Source organism: Rhagoletis pomonella, unplaced genomic scaffold (genome assembly GCF_013731165.1).
Source record: "Rhagoletis pomonella isolate Grant_MI unplaced genomic scaffold, Rhpom_1.0 Rhpom_scaffold_00010, whole genome shotgun sequence".
NCBI classification, from domain to species: Eukaryota; Metazoa; Arthropoda; class Insecta; order Diptera; family Tephritidae; genus Rhagoletis; species Rhagoletis pomonella.
Genome location: NW_023458564.1, coordinates 8327579 through 8350165, shown reverse-complemented (window position 1 = coordinate 8350165; position 22587 = coordinate 8327579). Strand labels below are relative to the sequence as shown.

General features: G+C 34.0%; 2 protein-coding genes across 3 annotated transcripts in view; one reads left to right on the top strand and one right to left on the bottom strand.

Moving 5' to 3' along the window:
• The window catches only part of LOC118746001 (integrin-linked protein kinase-like), a 263182-nt gene that overhangs the window by 153734 nt on the left and 86861 nt on the right, over positions 1 to 22587 (top strand). The gene's annotated exons all lie outside the window — the stretch shown is intronic.
• On the bottom strand, positions 11720 to 16622 carry LOC118746000 (acetyl-coenzyme A synthetase). The gene is made up of 5 exons (XM_036479715.1): positions 15763 to 16622; positions 15525 to 15679; positions 15285 to 15453; positions 15034 to 15223; positions 11720 to 12914 (listed from the first exon to the last, which is right to left on the bottom strand). The coding sequence occupies exons 1-5, from the start codon at positions 16546 to 16548 to the stop codon at positions 12466 to 12468; spliced, it is 1749 nt and encodes a 582-aa protein (XP_036335608.1). The 5' UTR covers positions 16549 to 16622; the 3' UTR covers positions 11720 to 12465.

The window sequence follows — 22587 nt, the reverse complement described above, 5'->3', positions numbered from 1 at the left end:
AAAATTGTTGAATATAATTGTTAAAAGGCCAAAAAAATAACAAAAAATTAAAGTATTTTAGTTTAAAAATGCATCCCTTCATAAATGAAAAAATTAGAGCAAATTAAGCAAATTAATTAATTAAAAAAAGTATGAAAAAGTATGTGGTAGCTAAATCTAGCCACCAATGGGATAAAACGGCAACACTGGTCACAAGCAAACTTCTAAGGGCCAGTTTTTCAGTGCACGGCCGTGGTTTAAACTAAGTTTAAACGCCCGATCTGGCTGGTTTAAACTAAGATCAGCCAATCAAATATCAGCCAGCTCTTCAATTTAAACTCAGTTTACTTAATCTAAGTTTAAACTGGCTCTGAAAAACTGGCCCTAAATAGATGGAAAAGCAAGTAAATACTTTAACCGCATACTAGATATCCAGCTACATACATAAGTACTTGCAGGAAGGATTCGAGTACAAAAAGTACTCAGTACTTCAAGAAAGTTTCGATCATTTACTCGTAGTTACTTGTATCGGTACAACACTAGGCATAGTACCCCATGAACCAAAAATACAAGATCACGCACTCTTCTTAATAGCCCGTTATAATCGCATTTAGGAAAAAAAGTAGGGCGGTTTGGACATTAGCCGTTTGTTTACATTAGTTCGTTTTTTACAATTTGATGGTGGCTTTTTACTGCAATTTTCTTCATTTTTGCTTATGACAACGTGTGTACACATAATATAAAAAATAATTTAACACAATAAAAATGATTATTCATGCGTTCAACAGTTACACGATTTTCTGCGTTCTCTTCGTTGTTTACTTCTTACAACAAAGATGGCGTCGGGATTTCAACAGCTAATAACTTTTTTCTTTATTTCCTTAAGGCGTGATCTTGTGTTTTTCGTTCAGTACCTAGTCAGTAGTGGATTTAAAATTTAAATTGCAAAAAACTCGAACTAACTCGAACAATAAAAACATGTAAAGTACATAGTACACTAGGTCTCCTATTTAAATATACTATAACAGGTCTATTCCGCACGTTACCGAAGATTTTGTAACCGGAAAATTTTACTACCAATAAATGTTACCAGTTCTTGTCACCGCGATTCTAGGTACGTTGGTAATACAGTTAAAATATTCAGCAATTCAACTATGAAGAATTATGGCAATTCTGACATTGCATATTTCACTGGACAATATTGTGTTACCAGCTTATAAGATAGTAACAAAATTTACCGGTTTCGAGACCTCACAGAATGCGACAGGGGATTAAAAATTTACAGGAACTTTATTTACCGGTTACATTATTTTTATTACCAGCGCAGAATAGACCTGTAAACCATATTTTGAGGAAATGTGAGGTAATTGAGTTACTGCCATAGTTTTAATTTTTCCATAAATTTTTTCTTACATTGGCAAAAACTTCTTAATTAAAGAGTTAATGAACAAATATTTGGGTACAAAAACTTTATGTAATAAAGAATCAATATTCATAACTCTTTTTTGGATATTAACTAGTCACTTTTTGATCTCTCTAAGTATATAACCGGCGGATTTGCAACCCCCTGTGGGACATGTTTTTTTGATAAACTGTTTTTTTAATATTCAATCACAAATGCCAAAGCATCCGCTATGGTGTAGTGGTTAGCAGTGCCAGCTAACATTCCACAGGGCCTGTGTTCGAGCACAGTTTCCAAGCAACATCAAAAAATAATAAACAATAAGGTTGTTTGGGGCCCTCGCTTTTGTGTGACAACTTCAAGGCGCACGCCACAAATCGGAGGAAAGGCTCTGCTAAAAGCTATACTGGGCTCTAAATTTATGCGAATTGAACTCGCTAGACTTGTTCTTGTGGCTTTTTTTTAAAGTCGCTAGTCCGTGCCAATAATTGTGGCTTAATATATCGTTTATTGAGGCCGAAGAAGTCGATATCAACGTCATTTTGCACGGCGTATAAACTACTTCTTTTCGTGCTATTAAAATCAGTTCTAAAGTAAACGAAAATGTTTTGTCTACCGATCATCTTCTGGTGGGTGTTTGCCAGGATTTGACGTACTCTCAATACCTGGTCTATTTAGGATTTACTAAATAGGTCTAGGAAATACTGACAAGGACCAATCTGTGCTTTGACGGTGTACTTTAGCATTTCGATAAGACTTTGAATGACAAGTTAAAAACGCTGATCCCGCGGTAGTTGGCACCTGGGCAGGCTCGGCCTTCTCTGTACTAATTGTTCTTTTGCGCTGAAATCTGACTACTTCTTCGCCGGCGATGAGCAGGAGATTCGATCCCACTTGCATATATTTATCCGTTTTTTTTTGAAGAGTGCTCTCAGAGCAGGTGTAAGTGTCGAGTAGCGCTGATATAAGCAGTCTGTTGTAATTGCAGCTTTTTGATGCCGAGTTTTTCTTCTAGAATACTGGAAGCATGCCTTCCGTCTACCACAACTTGGCTTTTCGTTTTTCGATCACGAGATAACCGTATGGCTTAATGAATTTTGCTGCAACTTATTGCTATAGTCTACCATGCTTCGGACATAGGCGAAGGCAATCAGCCTCAGGCCGATGTGGAACGTTTCCCTAACCTTGCTCATCCTGGCATTGAAATCGCAAATCGCTCATAAAAGAGATATTTGGACGCCTCTTCCTTCTTTTTCCTTACGGGGTGGGTGCAAATGAGTAAGATTTTTTTAATAATCTCGATTTGATGCGGATTTTGGAGAGACATTCGTCCACCAGGATTAATGACAGTACTCGGCGACGAAGTCTCTCTCCCAGCATAAAGCACACACCGAATTTGGGCTCCTTTACATTGATTGCTGTAGTTAGTAGACGAGGCCCTGGCGCTTCCCTTACCCCGCTGCGTACTTCGCTTTCCTTGGATGGCGCGTCGATGTCAGCCTTCCCGAGAACATCAGCCAGCTGAGCAGAGGAACCTTCCCAATTGAGGGTCTGCCCCCAAATCGTAGTCCTTGGAAATTTATTTTGTCTTTCTGTCTGTCATAACACTTTTAGGAATTGTTCACCTAAAGACGATCTTTTAGATTTTAGAATTCATAATTTTCGCTGAGTAATTTATTCAAACGAATTTTTCAATTATCTGCATGCCTTGATGCCGCTTTACATAAGTCTAAGTTGCTTAATGCTGGCTGGCTGTTCAAATGGATACCGATATTTATTCTGGTCCCATTTGTCCTTCGACAAAGGCATTTTTATGTGAAAATTTAGAAACTAATAAAAGATCAGATATTTTTAGAATACACTATATGCATATGTACATATACTTACATATGTACATCCAATATATATTTTCCATTTTAATATCTTTCTCTAAATATTTTTACATCAATATACGAGTTTTTAATTGCATACATTGTAATGAATACCATATTTTCTCTTGGTTTTGTTGAACAACTACTTATAAACATCTTGAAATAAATATTTTAGGCTGATACACGTACATACATAAGTTTATAGATTATTTAAAAAGATACATTTTACATAGTTTACATTTATGTGTATGTATTTACGATGTACATACATTAGGGCGGGTCAATTTGTATTAGGGATTTGTTCAACTATGCGGGTAGGGTGTTGGTTTTCTACGTAAAATTGTAACATAATTTGCAGAAGCAGCTATGGGTCTAAAATCAATTTCGAACTTTATTTCGCCATAGTGTCATAAAGAAATGCTTTAATTTTTTATAAAAACTTGCTTCAACCTTTTGTTTTTTGGTTTGAGGAATCCATTTCTGGACTTATCTCTTTCTTAAAATATTCACAACATTTTCACATTCAAACACTTTACGACACTCAAGCAAAATAGAACGTTGCTATGCGAAAACACACATTTTCGCAATTTTCCAAGCTTGCAATTGATTTTAGACCTATGGTTTCTTCTACAAATTTGCTTCTCATTTCAAGCAGATTACTCCTCTACCATACCCGTCTAGTCAAAAAAAAAAAAAAAACTTACCCACCCTAATGTACATACTTAAATATGCATATGTAAGTAGGTAGTGTGTCAGACGACAATAGCTTCTCCAGCATACTTACAAGTTTTCCTTTAGCCAATTTATACAAGAAATTTGCAACAACAACAATAGCATTCTTAAGTACTAAAATAAAAGTTTAGTAGTATGTATTGATATGTAAATAAATCTGTATGTATGTAAACGCTTATGAAGTCATAAAAAGCGACTTTGAACAAGTGCAACATTGGTACCTAAATAGGAATTTGCTAGGATTTGGGAATAATATGCAAATATTTTACTCCTCCAGGATTGTTGTTTGTGTGTGTGTGTGTACATTGTAGGTTTTGTTTTTAACTGTTATCATATATGTATAAGTACATTCGTATATTTAATAAAATAATAGTAATTTGCGTGATATGTATTTGTTGCTGTAAGTTAGTCTTTTGCCAAAACTTTGCTCGCACAGTTGAAGTGTAGTACATGCAGATAAATTAGTATTGGAACGATTCTCGAGGCTCGAAAATATTCAGTGAGCAGCAGTCATTAATAGCCTCCCTCTTTATACTACATATATATTTTCGTACATTCACATTTTATCTCTATTTTTCATATATATGTATGTAGTAAGTACATATATACATAACTCATTCTTATTCCTACTGATATGTTAAATAATCACAGCTTACCAACTAGCGATATGTATGTATGTATGTATATATTGTGGATGCTTATTTGGTACTTGTGGAGGTGGGTTGTGGATATTTTTAAAATTCTTCTAATACCAGATTTCTACTGAGCATTAAATTACAAAAAAAAAAAACAAAATGTATTACAAATTTAGGCATTAAAAACCCGGTGTCGTCTATAAAATAATTGGTCAACGAGAATCACAATCAACGCCTACTGTTTTGAATTAGACTTGTATGTATGTGCGTGTGTAATTATCGTATTGACATTCAATAGAATCAAGTCCTAATTTCCAGCTGCATTCTTTAAGATAAAAAGCAAAGATTAATAACAATTGATGGCACAAGTATGCACACGCAAAATGGAGAGAAACATTGCTTTGTAGAGAAAGAATTTATGTGAAGTACTATGCTGCGACTAACCACTTCCTCGTAATTGATTATTAAATTAGACGATCAAATTTTTATTATTTTAGAGTTTAATAATTCAAACCCAAAAGCTTTCTTCAACCTGTTTTGTTTGACATCCATATTGTAATTTAATAACTTTTAAACATATGGCAATCCTATTTAATATATTTTAGAAACAAAGCTGTCGCGTATGCACCTCTCCCCATAGACTTTTAATATTTTTTTTTTACATATTAAAAAAATGGGATTCTACTTTGAAACAGATGGCGACCCTCTTCCTCAAAATAAAGCCTTCTATAACCACTTTCGCTTTCCACCCATATGGTAATATTTCATTTAACATATTAATAAAATTTAATTCAGCTTTTAAATTGGTGGCAATCATATTGAACAAATTTTTTGTAACTAAGCTGTTTTAAATCTCTTTCATTTCGCATCAATGTTGTAAAATTTCGTTGAACTTATAACTTAACCTTCTAAGAAGGTGGTAAATATGCTATATGTATGTTAATCCATGTCATCAGTGACTTGCCGATTAAATTCATTTAAATTCAAAATAGATACAGCATTCTTAAAACCTCGTTTGATTTTTGAAATAAAGATTTCTTAAACCTTTCTCGTTTGATACCCATCTTAAAATATTTCGTTTAACTTGTTATTAAACTTATTTTAACATTTTGAACAGGTGGCAACCGTTTAAAAGAATATTTTGAAATAGAATCGTTTTGAAAAGTCTTTCGTTTGACACCCAACTTGTTGTGATACATATTATATTAAACTTTTTTATTAATAGATTTTAACTTTTTTACAGGTGGCAACGTCTATAAAAAATTATTTCGTTTGACACCCACACTTACTTACTTTAACTTATTAATTAATTGATTTTAACTATTGAAAAAGCTGGCAACTCGCTCCACAAATATCCTATATATTATTCCAATTTATAACCTATCTGTGAACCAAATTTCATTAAAATGCGTTTAACCGTTTTAGCGCGAAAGAGGCAACAGAAATACTCACACCCTCACTCACAAACTTTCACATTAATAGGCAGGAACTAATGTTACTCATACGCCATGTATTCACCCACTTGATCAAACTTTATAAGAAAACCCTAACAATTCCTTCCTCTACAAAATGACATTACTTCCATTTAGAACCGATGAACGAGAATCGTCAGTGATTAAGCTGCGATGCGTTAATCCTCAATAGTTTTGAATTAATCCTGTCAAATATTGAGAGATAGGACATTTTTCGTTATTTTAAGCAGCATAACTTTCCGATTAGGAGGAATAACTAGTCTTTATCCATTAGGGAATAATTTAAGGGTACACCTTGAACCTGTGCCCGATTAACTGAGCTAAAAGTCTTAATTAATTTTAAGATTTTTCGTATACATACTACATTTTAAAATTAAAAGTTTATTTAATAAAAAATTAATTACAGATTCAGCAATTTTTTCAATATGAATAAAAAAATAATAATATCATTTCAATATGATGTGTCTGACGGTAATCGAACCTGGAACCGTCTGAAAGCTCCCAAATAGTATCACGCTTCTCTGCACACTCAGCTACAGTATACATGTTTTCATATGTTTAGTTTAACTTATGGCGTTTTCGTTTCAACCAAAAAATTTTGCTCTTTCATTGCCCCTTTGAACAAACGGAAAAGGCAACATATTTTTTAGAAACGAAAACGCCATTAAATATTTTACAAGTATTGTCTGATTATTTTCGGACGTGTTTTAGATACGAAAAAATATGTACGGAATATGGACATTCGGCAAGACGTTACGTTCCTTTGCTGGCTGGGTAGTTAGTTAGAGTGAAACCATCTAGAAACTCTTCACACTTATTGAATTAAATAGATTATTTTAATGCAGTTAGGCTTTTAGTGTCAACATACATACCATACGAATAAGATACATATGTACATACACTGACGGAAAAAAAGTATTGGCACAGAGAATTTTTCACAGTATGTGCAAAAATTGTATTAGAATTTTTTTCCGCTAATTTTTTATAAAAATATAGTTCATATAACAACACAATAATAATTTATAATTTCTAAACTTTGTGCAAAACTCGCGAAAATTCAGTAAATTTTCTTCAAAATTTTGAGCTTTATAATCTGGTTCGGTTTTCGGAATTTTTTTGAGTATGCAGTAAATTCCAGTATAAAAAATGCAAGTTTGAACATAGTCTAAAATCGCGTTGGTTTTTGAGAATTTATTTTCGTTGAACGTGTTTCGCATTTTTTCTATACTGCGTGAAAAACATTGCCAAAAATCAACGGACCTACTTCAAACTTGAACTTCATTGTAATCAAATTTATTTGGCTACGAAACTGCATAATTTGATTAAAAAGTTGAAAATTTGCATGAAAATTTATTAAATTTTCGCGAGTTTCGCACAAAGTTTAGAAATTATTTTTTTTTTGTTTTTTGTTGTTGTATGAACCATACTTTTATAAAAAATTAGCGGAAAAAAATAAAAATTGTTGCATATATTGTAACAAAGTCTCTGTGCCAATACTTTTTTCCGGCAATGTGTATTAAAAAAATTCAGTTTCTGAGTTTGTTTTCGAAAAATAATTGTGTGAGAGTTTGAGCTTCAAAGTTTCATTTAATTTTAAATTGTGTTTCTCAGCGAACTTCACCAACAAGTCATCGAAAGTACGATCGGCGATGCTCTTTGTGACGACATTTTGGCTGATGATACCTTTCTAATAGTTAACCAAAACTACCGAAATAGCTTACATCCAGAACGTCGCCAAATGCAATACCACGTATGAGGTGACCACGGTTGCCATTTCAAATTTATTTTTCGGACCAAAAAATGGACCAAATGGTAAAAAATTTACCAATTTTTATTACATCGGGAAATTGAGTGGAGTTTATTCATCTTTATCAAGAAAATATGCCAATGCATCAAAAGTTCATAACGATAGTATTGTATTAACATTATATTGTTTAAAGTTTTAAATTATAATTTGTTTCATAATTTCGTTTTTGTCAATGTTAAATCAAGAAATTTGCGCTCTGCTACTATGAGGCAGACTAGAAATGTTATGAACTAAATCACACAATTCTCCAAAGGCTGCTTTGCCCAATCCATTTTTAATCAAACTTACTTGATCCCAAAAACGTTGGTACAGTTTTTGAAGTTACCTTCACTCAGCCTCAATTTTCGAAATTGAAATTCTATATGTCTGCATCATTTACCAATGCGGGAAATTGGTCGAGTAGCGGCAAAATTGATACATCAGTATCAGAAGGAACTTTATGTGGTGTAATAATTTTAAGATGTTTAATATCTTTTCGATTGAAATCGAATATTATTTTCATGTGCTAAATGCTATGATTTAAGTTTTTCTACCTTTCCATATTTTTGCCAGCCACTTGAATATTGGTCACCGAGCAATTGAAATTAGCAAGAAACCACGATATTTTTTGAACCGTGCTTTGACAGATGATTAGCCACGTCATATTTGAAGATCAGTGGCAAGGTGAGTTCACACTTTTAGCCAATCGGCCCTAGGCTGAATATCGTCATCTTATCGTCGACGATCGTCAGCGCAACAGTAACATGGCTGACGATGGCCATATCGTCACTTTTACTGACGATGACGATATTCAACTTAGGGATAGAAAAAATAAAAACGCGAAACTATTGCATGAAGTAAAAAAAAGGCTTGTGAAATGGACCATTTTAAACAGAACTGGACCAATGGACCAAACGAAAAGAAATGGACCAAATTTGGTAAATTTGGAACAAAACGGCAACTGTGGAGGTGACACGGAAAAAATCTAAACCCTGTCCCAATGGTTGCCTACTCACTACAGAAAGTTCAGTCAGATATGTGAAATATTCGGACTATCTTATTAGCGGTATTATATTTGGCATATATTTACAAGATATTGAATATGTATTTACCTATGCAGTATGTGAATATCACTAGTATCAAATTAATTAATAAATATAGCATAAAATCTCCTACATCTTGATCACATTCCTCTCCTAGGGGAAAGCTCACAGGCAAAAGCAAGCACATTCTATTCTGCACCAGAGCGATAAATGTATCCTATCTATGTAAAAAGCGGCTTGTCCGACTGGAGTTATACCAGCACAATTTAGTGCGACGCGCGAAACATGAGTAAATTAGCTCTGTACTTTTTTATATTAAATGCGAAGAATCGCATACCTATTAGCCTCTCTTACATTTTGTGCAATTTATAAGCTCAACAAGATACATACTCAGTGTTACGAAAAGGCTTATATGACCGCAGTCTTTCGAAAGACAAAAGGCTATCTTAAGATAGTTTTCAAATCTGACAACTATGTATCCTGAAAGCTCTTTTCTGTAAATAAGAAATGTATATTTTCCCTTCTAAAACAATAGAAACTAATAATTAAATAGAATTCAAAAATCTTTTTTCTTTTTGAATCAATAAAATCTAAAAATAAAGGAATTTTAAACAAAAAAGAAAAATAAATATAAACAAAATTAATTCCTAAAAACTAAATGAAATTAAAAAAAAAAAACGATTTAAAACGATGAAATCTACAAATTAAAAGAAAATACATATATAAAAAATAGCAAAATAAAATAAGCCCTAAAAATAAAACGAAGTTTAAAAATACTGTTCTTTTTAAAATAATAAAGTCTAAAAATTAAAAGAAAAATAAATACCATATAAAAAAATTTTATTTCTAAAAGGAAAAATACACCAAATGAGTTTTTAAAAATGTAATTAGCTATTTATAAATAAATTGCAAATTGAAGAAGTCATAAAAATGTGTTGGAATAAAACGGAAAAGATATTAAAAAGGGGAAACTCCAATGAATTTGGTTGTATATTGTTGAAAAATTTTCGATTACACAGGTCAACAAACTAAAAAAAGTTGTTTGGTGCCGAAATAACGTTAGTGGTTTGTTACAAGGAATTTAATTTTTTTCCTACATGTAGTTTTAAAATTAACGTTAGCTTTTACATATATTAGGTGTAATCTTAGTAAAATTATACCCGGTGAAGTAATAAGAGCGGGAAGAAATATTTGATACCATTCGATTTGAAAATTTGCCTTTAAAAATGTCTGTGAGCTAGCCAAATGTCAAGAAAATATAGCGATAAAGCTGCTTTATTACTTCGCCTTTTTATAATTTCACCATGGGGTGTTATCAATACCATCGTGGGCGCATTTCGAAGATTTTAATACCAGGTTTACATCGCGTATCAGTTGTCCCAATAAGCCAAAATTATTTTATATTATAAGTTAGCGTTATTATTATAAGATTATTTATACAGAATTAGAATCGGCTTGAAGACCCTTACCACATTCGAAGGAAAGGTATCCCCAAAATTTTGTTCCATCCGTGACTTATCATTCGAAAAAATCTTCAATGAAGTGAGCAGTGACTATGACTTCGAGAATGAATACCGTCTACAAAGCCATATACTTTCAGTTAAAAATAATTAAATGATTTGATAAGACATCTAGAATTATCTGAAAAATCTGCAGATGTATTGGCTTCTAGATTACAAGAAACAAACTCGTTGACGTCATGTACAAAAGTGACATTCAAGGGGTTCAATTGCCCCAAGACCGGCTGAGTATCAAGAGCCCTAATATCTGTAGACAGCCAAAAAGCACAAAAAAAAATTACTTAAAACATAACAACAACTAAAAGCGGGAATTTTCGATGGCCCACAAATGAGAATACTATTAAAGGATGCTAATCTCTTAAGTTCATTGAACGATTTGGAACGTCTTGCACGGACCTCGTTTGTTGAATTTACTAAAAACATTATGGGAAAATATAAGTCAAGTATGCACCTACTACGAAATCGTAAATTACATGCTGTAGAGCCTTAAAATCTTAGGATGCAATATGTCAATCAAATTTCCATAATACGTAAAACGTAATAAATGCAATTTTTCATGTAAATTTGTATTTTTCTGTACAAGTCAAAATCTAGAAAGCTACACGCTGGAAATAAAATTTGTTTCTATAGATATTAAAATGAAACTGTAACCCCATATAGAAAATCTTGACTATGAAGATTTTTTTTTGTGGTTTCAACAGCAAATGTTGAAAGGGGTTTTTCTCAGATTAAATTAAATAAAACAAAAGTTAAAAAGGAACTATAGCTCCGCCGCACCAAAACCGCTCTTGACCAGTGTTATTTCTATTACCCACCTGCTCCGTCAGCGTGCTTGTAACCCAAGTTTATCGCGCCAGTGTAGTATGTAAACTAAGCGATTTGTGTTAAAATGTTTTTTGTTATGTATTTTAAGTAGCATTTTTACAAGTTTATTATTTAAATGTAACAAAAATCTACATAATAATATACATGAATTAAATGTAAGCATTTATCACATTTAAAATCTACAATAACTCCGAAAACTAAACAGGAAAACAATATTTAGTGAAAGCATTAAAAAGTGCATATATGTACCTTAAAAAAAAAACATTTCAAATGTTTCATAAAAACTACATAACTACAAAACATGCTTTATGTATGTATGTGTGCATGTAGCAGGCTTTTACAAGTAACACAGAAACTAATTTAAAAAACTATACCGCATTAATAAATTAAAGTCGAAATGTAAACAAATTAAGTATTTTTAATTATTTAATTCCGACTTTACTTAATTTTGACAACGCTTGTACGACTAAAATTCAGTTTTAGTTGCTACTACTACATATTTGTTTTCTATTCTGCGCATATGCTTTAGTGTATTAAACAATAAATGCATACATAATTTCCAAAGTACCAGGAAATCCAAACTTTGTGATGCGAAATCACTTTCGGCTTGAAAATTTGTGTAAATGAATTCAAATTTATTTCTAAGAAATATGTATTTAAAAGAAAAAGTGTTGCCACTAAATTAACTACTTATAAAGTCAACCTCCGTTATCCCAGGACGCATTTGTCCTGAGCTTTAATGCACCATGAAATGGAAATATTTTTTTGTGCAGAAAGGCATTAAACTAAATTATTACTTATATATTTACTTAAAATATTTGGAGATTTTTTAATTTTTACACTTAATACGTGAATGTGCCACGCAATTAAAAAGATTAAAAAACAAAATAAAATTCAAAATCTAGGTGCTACTTATGTATATAGCTAAAGTTTGTATGTATGTATGGCTTCAAGCTTTTGTATAACTGTATTTTTTTTTTTTTCAACCACTACTTGATCCCACTTCTACGAATACATAGTATAAGCACATTTTGACTTTGTCAATTTTTTTACCCTCGTTGTTTAGACCTTGCATTCACGCCTTTTACCTACATCTTTAAGTAGCATATGTTCATTCTTTTTACAAATTATTTCTAAATTTCTTTTATAGCTGCGATAAAGTATGTGTATGTGTGTACGTCCGCCATTGCTTATTCATATTTACTTAGCTTCTATCGGTCGGTTCTTGAATAATTGCTCAACGATACTCTCATCGGCCAGCGTTGAGGTATCGCCAACATTACGATCATTAACAGCCACTTTGCGTAATACGCGTCGCATTATCTTACCGGAGCGCGTTTTTGGCAAACCGGGTGCATGTTGTACAACATCAGGCATTGCGAATGGTCCAATACGCTCACGTACTAGCTTCTTCAATTCCGACACAAGTTTCGCATCGAATATTTCATTCTCATTCGGTGTAATGAAGCAATAGAGGCATTCACCTTTCACCGGATGTGGCCGCGAAACGACTGCTGCCTCGGCCACACGATGATGTTCGGTGAGCACGGATTCTACTTCGGCCGTAGACATCAGATGTCCCGAAACGTTAAGCATGTCGTCAACGCGACCGGTGATCCAAAGGTAACCATCAGCATCGCGGCGTGCACCTGAAGTGGTATTAAAGTATTATTTAACTTTATTCTAAGTGGCGTTAATTAAATTAGATTTTCAAATATTTCATAAGTATGTATGTCGTTTGGTAGCCTTTGGGCCAATACACAATTCGCTCGTTAGATTATTGAGGTTTTCTCACATCGAAAATTTTGAACACCTGCCTTTCAATAATATCTTTCCATTGGGAATAATCATTGAAGCCAAACTGACAAAATTGCAATACTCTTAGGAACGTTTTAATAGTGGAGATGAAGCTTACGTTCAGCAGTTAACTTAAAATTTAAATAGAGCTTCAATGCGTGCACGAAGAAGATAAAGGCTAAGAAAGCATCAAGGTCCGAATTTTCTTTAAAGAGCTCTAATCAATTATAAAGCCGCACGATTTTAAAGATGCTTAGCTCAGAGTGTCGCCGTACACCGACTTTGAGTCCGAGAAGATGCCTCACCTCCACTTTACATCCAAAGAGGATTGATGACTTGTTCAATAACGGCCAGGGAATTCGTAACTTTTGATGAGATCTTTTCGCTATCAAGCTTATTTGGCTTCCAGACCCTACTTAGTAACATAGCACTTAACAGCAGAGCCGTAGAGCTTGTAAGTCAATTATCGCCGAGTGAGGAAATAGTGGGGGCTACACTCGCTATACTTATAAGTGGTTTACTACTAGATGATGAGCTTTGAAAGAGCGCAGCGAACGCTGGGCGGAAACATTGGAATGCAAGTCACACACAGTGTTGCCAGAAGTAAAATATTCAAAAGGAAGACTTATTTTCAAAAAATTTTGGCAAAATCTTAAACTGAAGATATTTAAATGAAACCAAAATTTCTTATCGAGGGCATATATTCAATACGACTTATCTGCAGTTTCTGATGTTAGAACCCATCTGAGACTTAACTGTCATCACTGGTTGCAATTTTAATTTTGAAATTCAATCCGCCCTATGTTGAATATCGTTATCCTCAGTAAAAGTGACGACACGGCCATCGTCAGCCATGTTACTGATACGCTGACGATCGTCGACGATGACGATATTCATCATAGGGCCGAATAGTTAATTCTTCTGAAAAGCGATCTAAGGCCGATTTTTATATAGGAACCTCATTTTGGTAAAAATGCAGAGAGGTCATACTGAATATAAACACTCTATATAAAGAATCTTCACTATAAATATCTGGCAAGACTTGAAGGTTTTCTATGTGGTTTCAACAGCAAATATAGAAAGGGGCTTTTCTCAGATTAATTTACATAAAACAAAAATGTGTAACAAGATGAAAATCACCACATTAAGCGGCATTCCATCCCTGCACCTTGGCCTGATGGTCACCTATAGTCATTTGTTGCAGAGCAACAGCTGATTTTGGCACAACCTTTTTCTATAGCACAATTTTCCAGTATTTTTTTATTGCTCAATAACTGACTATGAGTGACCTTAGGGTCAAGATGCATGGATGGTATTCTTAGCGATAGCAGTCGAGAGTTCTAGCTTTAACTTAAGCCTAAGTGACACTATTTGTTTATTTGCTAGAGCTTATCAAATATTGCAAAAAACGCGATTTTTTACACTTTGGCCTCGTTTTTCTCAATCTAGAGCTGATGGAAACTTTACACTTACGGATTCGTAATCAGCACAAACCAGTCTATCAAAAACAGTTTTACCATTTACCGCACCCAAACCTGTGTTGCCTTGTGTAATAAACTGTTGGATTCTAAGTCTTTCCTGCCACTGTCAAGCAAAGGAAATCCACGCTTATGTCGCTGAAGAACAGAACTATTGTTGAAATATTCTCCTCACCTCCGGAATAGTGTTCCTACCATTTTCATGTCAAGGTCTGTTTCGATGCCAACTTGGGAAGCTGAGAGATACGCTTTGAGGGATTAGAACGTTGCTGACAAAAATTCCAACCGATTTCTACACCATTTCTCAATAGTTTCTATCGTATTAAGTATTCACCTACGGAGCCTACATCTCAGCTTCGGTGGCGCTTTTGTTACAAAAAAACTGTGCTTAGCTTCTTAATTCAACGAACTCTTCTAAAGTTGGGGCTTTTTTCAGAAGGTTATGAGGGACTTTTTTCCAACAAAAAATTTTTGTTTAGCAGCATTAACTTACCATCGCCGGTGCAGTAGAAGCCAGGGAACTTCGAGAAATATGTGCTCTCAAAGCGTTCATGGTTGTTAAACAACGTGCGCATCATGCCTGGCCAAGGCTGCGAGAAGACTAGATAACCTTCACCTTCGCCCTTGATTTCAATACCACTTTCATCGAGTAGCGTGGGCTTAACACCGAAAAATGGGAACGACTGCAATAAAAATTAATAATTTAAATATATTTTATAATGGGCAAACACAACAGCGACTTACCGCTGAACCCGGCTTCATGGGTGTAGCGCCTGGAATGGGAGTAATAACATGACCACCTGTCTCTGTCTGCCAGAATGTGTCAACAATCGAGCACTTCTCTTTGCCGATGTAGCGGTAGAACCACAGCCAAGCCTCTGGATTGATAGGTTCGCCAACGCTACCAAGTACTCTGCAGTTAAAAAGAAGAAGTTAACATTTTGATCTTTAGAATTACACGCTAGCAAACAAAGCTAAACTCACTTTAAACCGTTTAGATTATGCTTCAAGACGGGCGCCTCGCCAAATTTCATTAGCGCACGTATAGCTGTGGGTGCGGTATAGAACTGAGTCACCTTATATTTATCGATCACAGCCCAGAATCGGTCGTTATCGGGATAGAATGGTGTACCCTCAAACTGAAATTAATAAAATGGGTGCCCCAATTATAGTAGCCACTTTAAAATATAAACACATATCTTATACTCCAAGCTGCACTCACCATCACCGACGTTGCCCCATTTGCCAACGGTCCATACACCACATATGTGTGCCCAGTAATCCAGCCAATATCGGCTGTGCACCAGTAAACATCACCGGGCTTATAATCGAAGACGATCTTGAATGTAGTCGCTGCATATAGCAAATAGCCCGCTGTGGTATGCAACACGCCCTTCGGTTTGCCGGTAGAGCCACTTGTGTACAACATGAAAAGTGGATCTTCCGCCTCCATCCACTCAGGATAGCAGGCTGGTTCTTTGTCTTCCATCTCTTCATGCCACCAAAAGTCACGATCATCCGTCCACGGTATATCCTGTTCGACATGATCGTCAACGCATGGCGTCACGCGTTTCAAATGTGACACCACAATACACTTATCCACGCTGTGTCCCAACTCTTCGACCTTCTCCAGCGCCACATCACAGAGTGCCTTCAGGTACAATGGTTTCTCGCCACGCCAAGCACCATCAGCGGTGATCAGCACTTTGGCTTTGCAATCGAACATACGCTCCGCCAGCGAATCGGATGAGAAGCCGGCAAAAACAATGGAATGTACGGCGCCGATACGCGCACAAGCCAACATAGCAATTGGCAATTCGAGGATCATCGGCATATAAATGGAGACGCGATCACCCTTCTTCACACCATGGTCTTTAAGTACGTTTGCGAAGCGACAAACTTCTTCGAGTAATTTACGATAAGTGAGACCGCGTGAGTAGTCATCGGGGTGGTTGCCTTCCCTGGAAGAATAAGAAAATTCGCATGCAAAAAATTTAAATAATCTCATGAAAAGAAAAAGATACAATAATGGTATAACATAAGTAAAATATTAGGTACATTATTCGTATTTAAACCAACAATCATAACAAATTAACAATATTATAGGAAGAATGATAAAAAACCTTAATCCAGAAACATAATTGAACAAATTTAACGATAGCGCTTTAGACCAATCCGAGGTTCCACTGTCACATGGGCACACTACGATCGAGCGCAGCGCAATCCGCTTACAAAGTTAAGAAAGGAAGAGAGCCATACAAATTATTCCGAGCTAAAAAAAAACGACGAACTGATGGCTAATGACCAGACCGCACTTAGTATGTAAAATATGAAAATGACAAAGCTTCAACCGGCTGAATGTTAAAAAAGGCAGAGCGTTTGGAAATGATAAGGCCCGAATCCTTGATCAATGATGACAGAGCCGATGGTTTGCCAAATGAGATATTCCACACGCAAGGATCTGGTGTGATTCATAACCAGGGAATGGATTTTGTGGAAATTGTCTTCTTTTCTGCTAAGTATATTTGATTAAGAATGTCCACGATTTAGCTTTCCCTGGTTCCATATATACACATTTGATGTTGCACTTTTTTGCCCTTTTTTAAGATATTTGCCTTTTTTGCCTTTTCTACCTTTAATGACCTGATACCTTATTCCTGATAATATGAAAGTTTTAAACGTTCCATATTTAAATTGAGCGCCACTTGTATCAACTCACGCCGAGCGCACGTTTAGTTCATTCAAGGCTTTTCTTCGCGAAAATCAAATGAAAATGCTGCCAGAAAACTTCAAAATGCTCCTTGTGGTTTTATTAGTTTACTAAAACTATAGAGATTAAAGTTTTGTGAGTTAAAAACTCGAAAGGAGAAAATAGTCGTAGATTCAAGTACACATTTTTCATATAAAGAAACTAGTTAATAGTTATTCTTTTTTTACTTGTAAAATAAACATTTCTTACACTTATTTTAGTATTTTTTGATTGTTTTTCGGTTTATGTCTTTTTTAGTGCCTTCTTTTTCCTTTTTTCTTCCTTTCTTACTTTGCTTTTTTTATAGGTTTTTAGATCCAAAAAATCCGTTCCCTGTTCATAACTTAACTCCTATACATAATTGAAATCTTCCAACTAGTAAAAAGTGGAGATTTTGCGAGTGCTGGTAGTAAGGATGCACAAAAAATTTATACTCAAACAAGTAAGAAAGTCTAAGTTCGGCCGAAGCCAAACATTAAATATCCCGCGTACGTATAAAATATAGTTTCTTCACCTTTCCGAAAAATATCGTTACATGGTTAGCAGGGGTGGTTTTAGCCAATTTCAAAAATCTGCGATACTGTGTTCAGTTATACTTGACGAGATAAACTTTTACAGCTATAAGTAGGCGGTATCACACCCATTCTCAAACTTTCATAACAATTACCTCTTGTTTATATGGCACCAAGAGCGGTATCGAATGAACTCGTGTCAGTGTAGCTCGCTTGAAATGCAAGTGTTTATATGCAACAAAATAAATGAGTCGATCAAACACGCTTTTAAACAGAGTTCATTCCGATGCAACCCTGTTAATACATGTGTCTATTCTTGAAAATAATAAACATGGAAAAATAAGAATTAAAGACTCAAACAGCCAAGAAAAAGGATATTAGCTATTAATTTTGTAACAAAGCTTAGCCCAAATGTAATTTAAGAACTATTTAAATGTTTTACTTCATTTAGAGTTGCATGAAACAACCGTGTGGACAAATCCCGTGTATATATGCACTCTTAACACGATTGGTGGCACGGTTAAAAGTTTCAATTCGATTTAAGAATGAGTTTACATGTGTGTGTCCAAATAACTCGGTTTGACTTAGAACGAATTGAAGCATCATATAAACGTGGTAAATGTTACTTATTTTCAAGGGATTGTTGTGAGTATCTATTTTGAGTAAACTAGTGTCCTTAAATTTCGAAATATTGAAGTTTCAGCATTTCTGAAATTTACCGTTATATGAAACGTGGTCGTAAATTTAGTCCGGTTTCAAAAATTTTCAACGTTTTGCTTTTATGTGGCAAGTTACGGTAACTTTACCGAGTTTGGTGCAAGTTGATGGAACGGTTACCGAGTCACACATACATATGTAAGTGTGTACATATAAATGGGCGGTGTCAAGCTCATTTTCCAACCATTTTTTATAGACGAATTTCTTGCCAAAGAACTATTGCAAACATCAATTATAATAATTCCGCTTCAGTAGTTACTGATTTATCGAATATTTGGTATTTCTCTAAATTACCGTTTTATGGGATGCGGGCGTGGTTATTTTCTGATTTCAAACACTTTCAACCATTTGCTAGGTTGTACCAAGATCAGCTGTGCCAAATTTGGTAGAAATCGGTAGAACGATTACGGAGATACGCACATGTAATCATAAGTGCAGCGGCCGTCATAATATAATGATAACTATTCTATTTAAATAAAGCGAATCTAATATTTGTAAAATATCTTTTGAAATCTTTATCTCTTAAGATTTTGTGTATATATTTCCCTGGAATTTAATGAAATTTTTTTCAATATGTAAAACCGATCAGTTATCTATACGCCATTACATGTGATTGCATTCCTATCACTACATTTTTATATGTAGAATCTGATAAAAGTCTACACCAGACTATAAAGAGTTTGTTAATCTATGAGAATGGTTTTGTTAAATTTTTATTAGAGAACTTTTTTATAGAACTGCGATAAATGCATTAACATTTTTGTATCTAAGATGAACGAAGTTGTCGAAACCACCTTATCTGTTTTGAAATTGTCTTGGATGGTATTGGAAAAAAAAACAATGATTCAGAAAGGATTAAAAAGAAAACACACAACATGGTACCTTAGTTGAACTTATGCCTATTTTAAGTTATTAAAAATAAGTGGTTTTTCAGTTAAGTTAAATACATAAATATTATTTTCGCTGATAATACGAAGATTTTCCGGTCAAAAATTTTACTGTAGGATGATTTTTGACCTAGTTAGAATTTTTAATGATAATCGAGTTATACTTTTTAATCCTTCCATAGAAGATTCCCAATTTTAGCTCAAAAATTTTTTTATGATGACAGAATAAGAATGCGAAGAAAAAATGGATCAGCGAAGCCATTTGGTTAAACCTTGCCCAAGCGAACCGTACGTGTACCGTGGCCAGTGTTTTGTGTAACGTTACCAGTGCCCAAATTTTATGAGTAAAAATTTTAAAAACCTAAAATTTACAACAATTTATTATGCAGATATCCTCCTGCATTCACTGTAGATGACATACTGTAAAACTAGTAATATTCGTTCACCCATTTCGCAGAAATTTCAAACTTTCTGACACAACCTATCATTGAACCTCCAAATAGTGTAACGTAGCCAGTGCACATTCGAATGCCTATAACTTTGAAACCAAACGATTTATTAAATGCCTTCTTTTACAGACACATACTCGTAAATTTGGCCATGCCTAATCATATCACCTAAGAACCCCAGGTGGTTTTCTGTTATTTAAGGGACAATCGATTCACATTTTAGAAAAAATGCGTACGAATGTAACGTTACCAGTCAAATAATCGACCATTAAAGGAATCGTTTTTTCCAAAATTTTGAATTTTCCGTTGTATCGAGGTTTGGATATTCTACAAATACAGTGAAACCCACTTCAGTTTGATATTTTGATGAAAATTTTGTTCAAAAAATTGTATGCTTAGGTCTATATGGTATTTGTTAGGGAGTGCACTTTGTTTTTATTGAAAAATCTTAAAAATGAATAAATAAGCATAAGTGGCAAACAACATCATTTTGAATTTGGTCCGAAATGATAGATATGTCCAACACTGTATGTATGTATAAATATGTATAATCAATGACTTTAAAGAATTGAATTCTTGTAAAAATTACATAACAATGCTTTATCGATTTATGTGTTTAAATAATGCTAAGATCTTGGTTTTAAACTGCGTACACTTCATTAAATGTTCATTTTTAATTCAAGAACTTATTTATGTAAGTTAACAAGAAGATTAACTACATCAATAATTATGTTCGCTTAAGTACCCGCATCGATGAACTTAAGCGGGTTCTTTTAAGTTACCCAACCCGTCTAAGTACCTCAAAAAGCTGACATTTTTCGTGAGGTACTTAAGCGGGTTTTACTGCATAACGAAACTATAGATATATTGAAGCATTTCGCAACGCTTTCAACTTCTTTATCTCGAGGTTTCACTGTTGCAGAAATGAATCTCACCTTTTTTTCTATATTGTGTAGAATTTCATAGCTGAATCGATTAACAGTAGCTCATTCGAATAAAATGTGTCTTAAATTTTATCATTTACAACAAATCCATTACTTTTATAATATAATCTGGGTTAAAGTAAGCTTTTGGTTGTAAACGGTACTAAATTTACTATGATGTTTGGCTCTATGTGTATGTATGTATTTAATTTAGTATAATTGCATCATTAACTCAATTTTGCCCAACATTCATATAAGACGTTTATTTATCCGGGTGTCGATATATACAAATACATATGTATATGCTACTAGGAATTCTGAATGTGCGAGATATGTACATATGTATATTCACATATTTTACAAATAATTAGGCAATCAATTTCGTAAACCGCAGATGAACGTTCCGAAAATTACATTGTTTTTCTAGCTGGATCCATACATACTTACATGCATATCTATAAATCAATTCGTTAGAATCTACATAAATATAATTCTTTGTTTGAAAATTTAATATTCCGCAAAATTTGATTCTGATACTCAAATATTCAAAGTTCACACGAGCAAAGCGTTAGAATATTAACAGAAATAGAATTCTCAACTCGAGCTATTAATTGCTTGCTAGTTTAATGCCCAGCAGATAATTTCAGAAGCTAAAAGCCCTTCCAAAAGGTGCAAGTTTGAGAGTCAAGAGGCATCTGCCCGTTTGTTTTTTGTATGGAGTGGCACAAATTGAAGGCCTTCTGGTTTCGCTACCCATTGATGGGCTTCCAGAAGGGCTTTTGTAGGACGTATTTCAGAAAACCTTTTGGAAGAGTCCTTATAAAGCTGCTTCACAAAACGTAAGCGACATTTTTTCCAAAATTTTCTTTTTGGTGCAGAAATATATCTAGATGCTCCGGCAGCATTTCTGCATCACAAAGAAATTATTGAAAAAAATTTCGCCTACGTTTTATTGGCGATTAGTGCTCGATATTTTCAGTTTTAAAGAAAATAATGTTAAGGGTATACATTTAGGGCGGGCCAATTCGTATGGATCGATTTTTTTCGACATTGTTCCTAGCATATTCGGATTCTTCATAAAATTCTAAGAAAAAAATTCCTCCAGACCATAGCTCTAAAGTCAATTTCGAGCCTGCGCATTTTTAAAAGAAGATATCTTATATATAAAATTGGATTGCTGTCCGTTAGCCTCGCTAAGACTTGAAAACAGCTTGACCGATTTGAATATTTTTATTTTTTTGGTTTGTTTTTTATAATATCCGGATTGTTAAAACCCGAAAAAATAGAGAGTTGCCACCTGTTTAAAAATCCCAATATAAGTAAATAAATTACATAAATTAGATATTGCAATATGGGTGTCAAAAGAAAGAGGTTATGAAGGCTTACAGGCAAAAATATTTTTGAGGGGGGTTGCCACCTGTTTCAAAATTTAGTTAAATAAAATTGATAAGATAAATTAAATATTGCAATATGGATATCAAATTAAAGGGGTTTAACAAGGCTAAAAAATTTTTGAAATATTTTTGAGTCGAGTTGCCACCAATTTCCAAAATTTAATTCAATTAAGTTAATAAGATAAAGTATGTATTATAATATAGGTGTCGAGCGAAAAGTATTTGAAAAATTATTGATTAAGAAATATTTTCTATGGGCCTGCCACCTACCTGAGCGGTAAAAACTAAAAGCCATACTCGCAAATATTGTTCAAAACTTTTGAGGCTCGCATCAATGTGGAATACTGTAACTCCGTCAAGATAGTGTTTATTGATGGCAAACAAAGTACTATCATGTTTGGCAATGATATCACCCC

What these genes read in the sequence shown, in the direction of transcription:
- LOC118746000 (XM_036479715.1), bottom strand. Translation starts at nt 16,548, where the DNA reads ATGAGATTATTTAAATTTTTTGCATGCGAATTTTCTTATTCTTCCAGG. An exon ending in CATAATCTAAACGGTTTAAA is followed by an intron (nt 15,454 to 15,524) that starts GTGAGTTTAGCT and finishes TTTTAACTGCAG; the next exon opens with AGTACTTGGTAGCGTTGGCG. An exon ending in CTTCTACTGCACCGGCGATG is followed by an intron (nt 12,915 to 15,033) that starts GTAAGTTAATGC and finishes ATACCACTTCAG; the next exon opens with GTGCACGCCGCGATGCTGAT.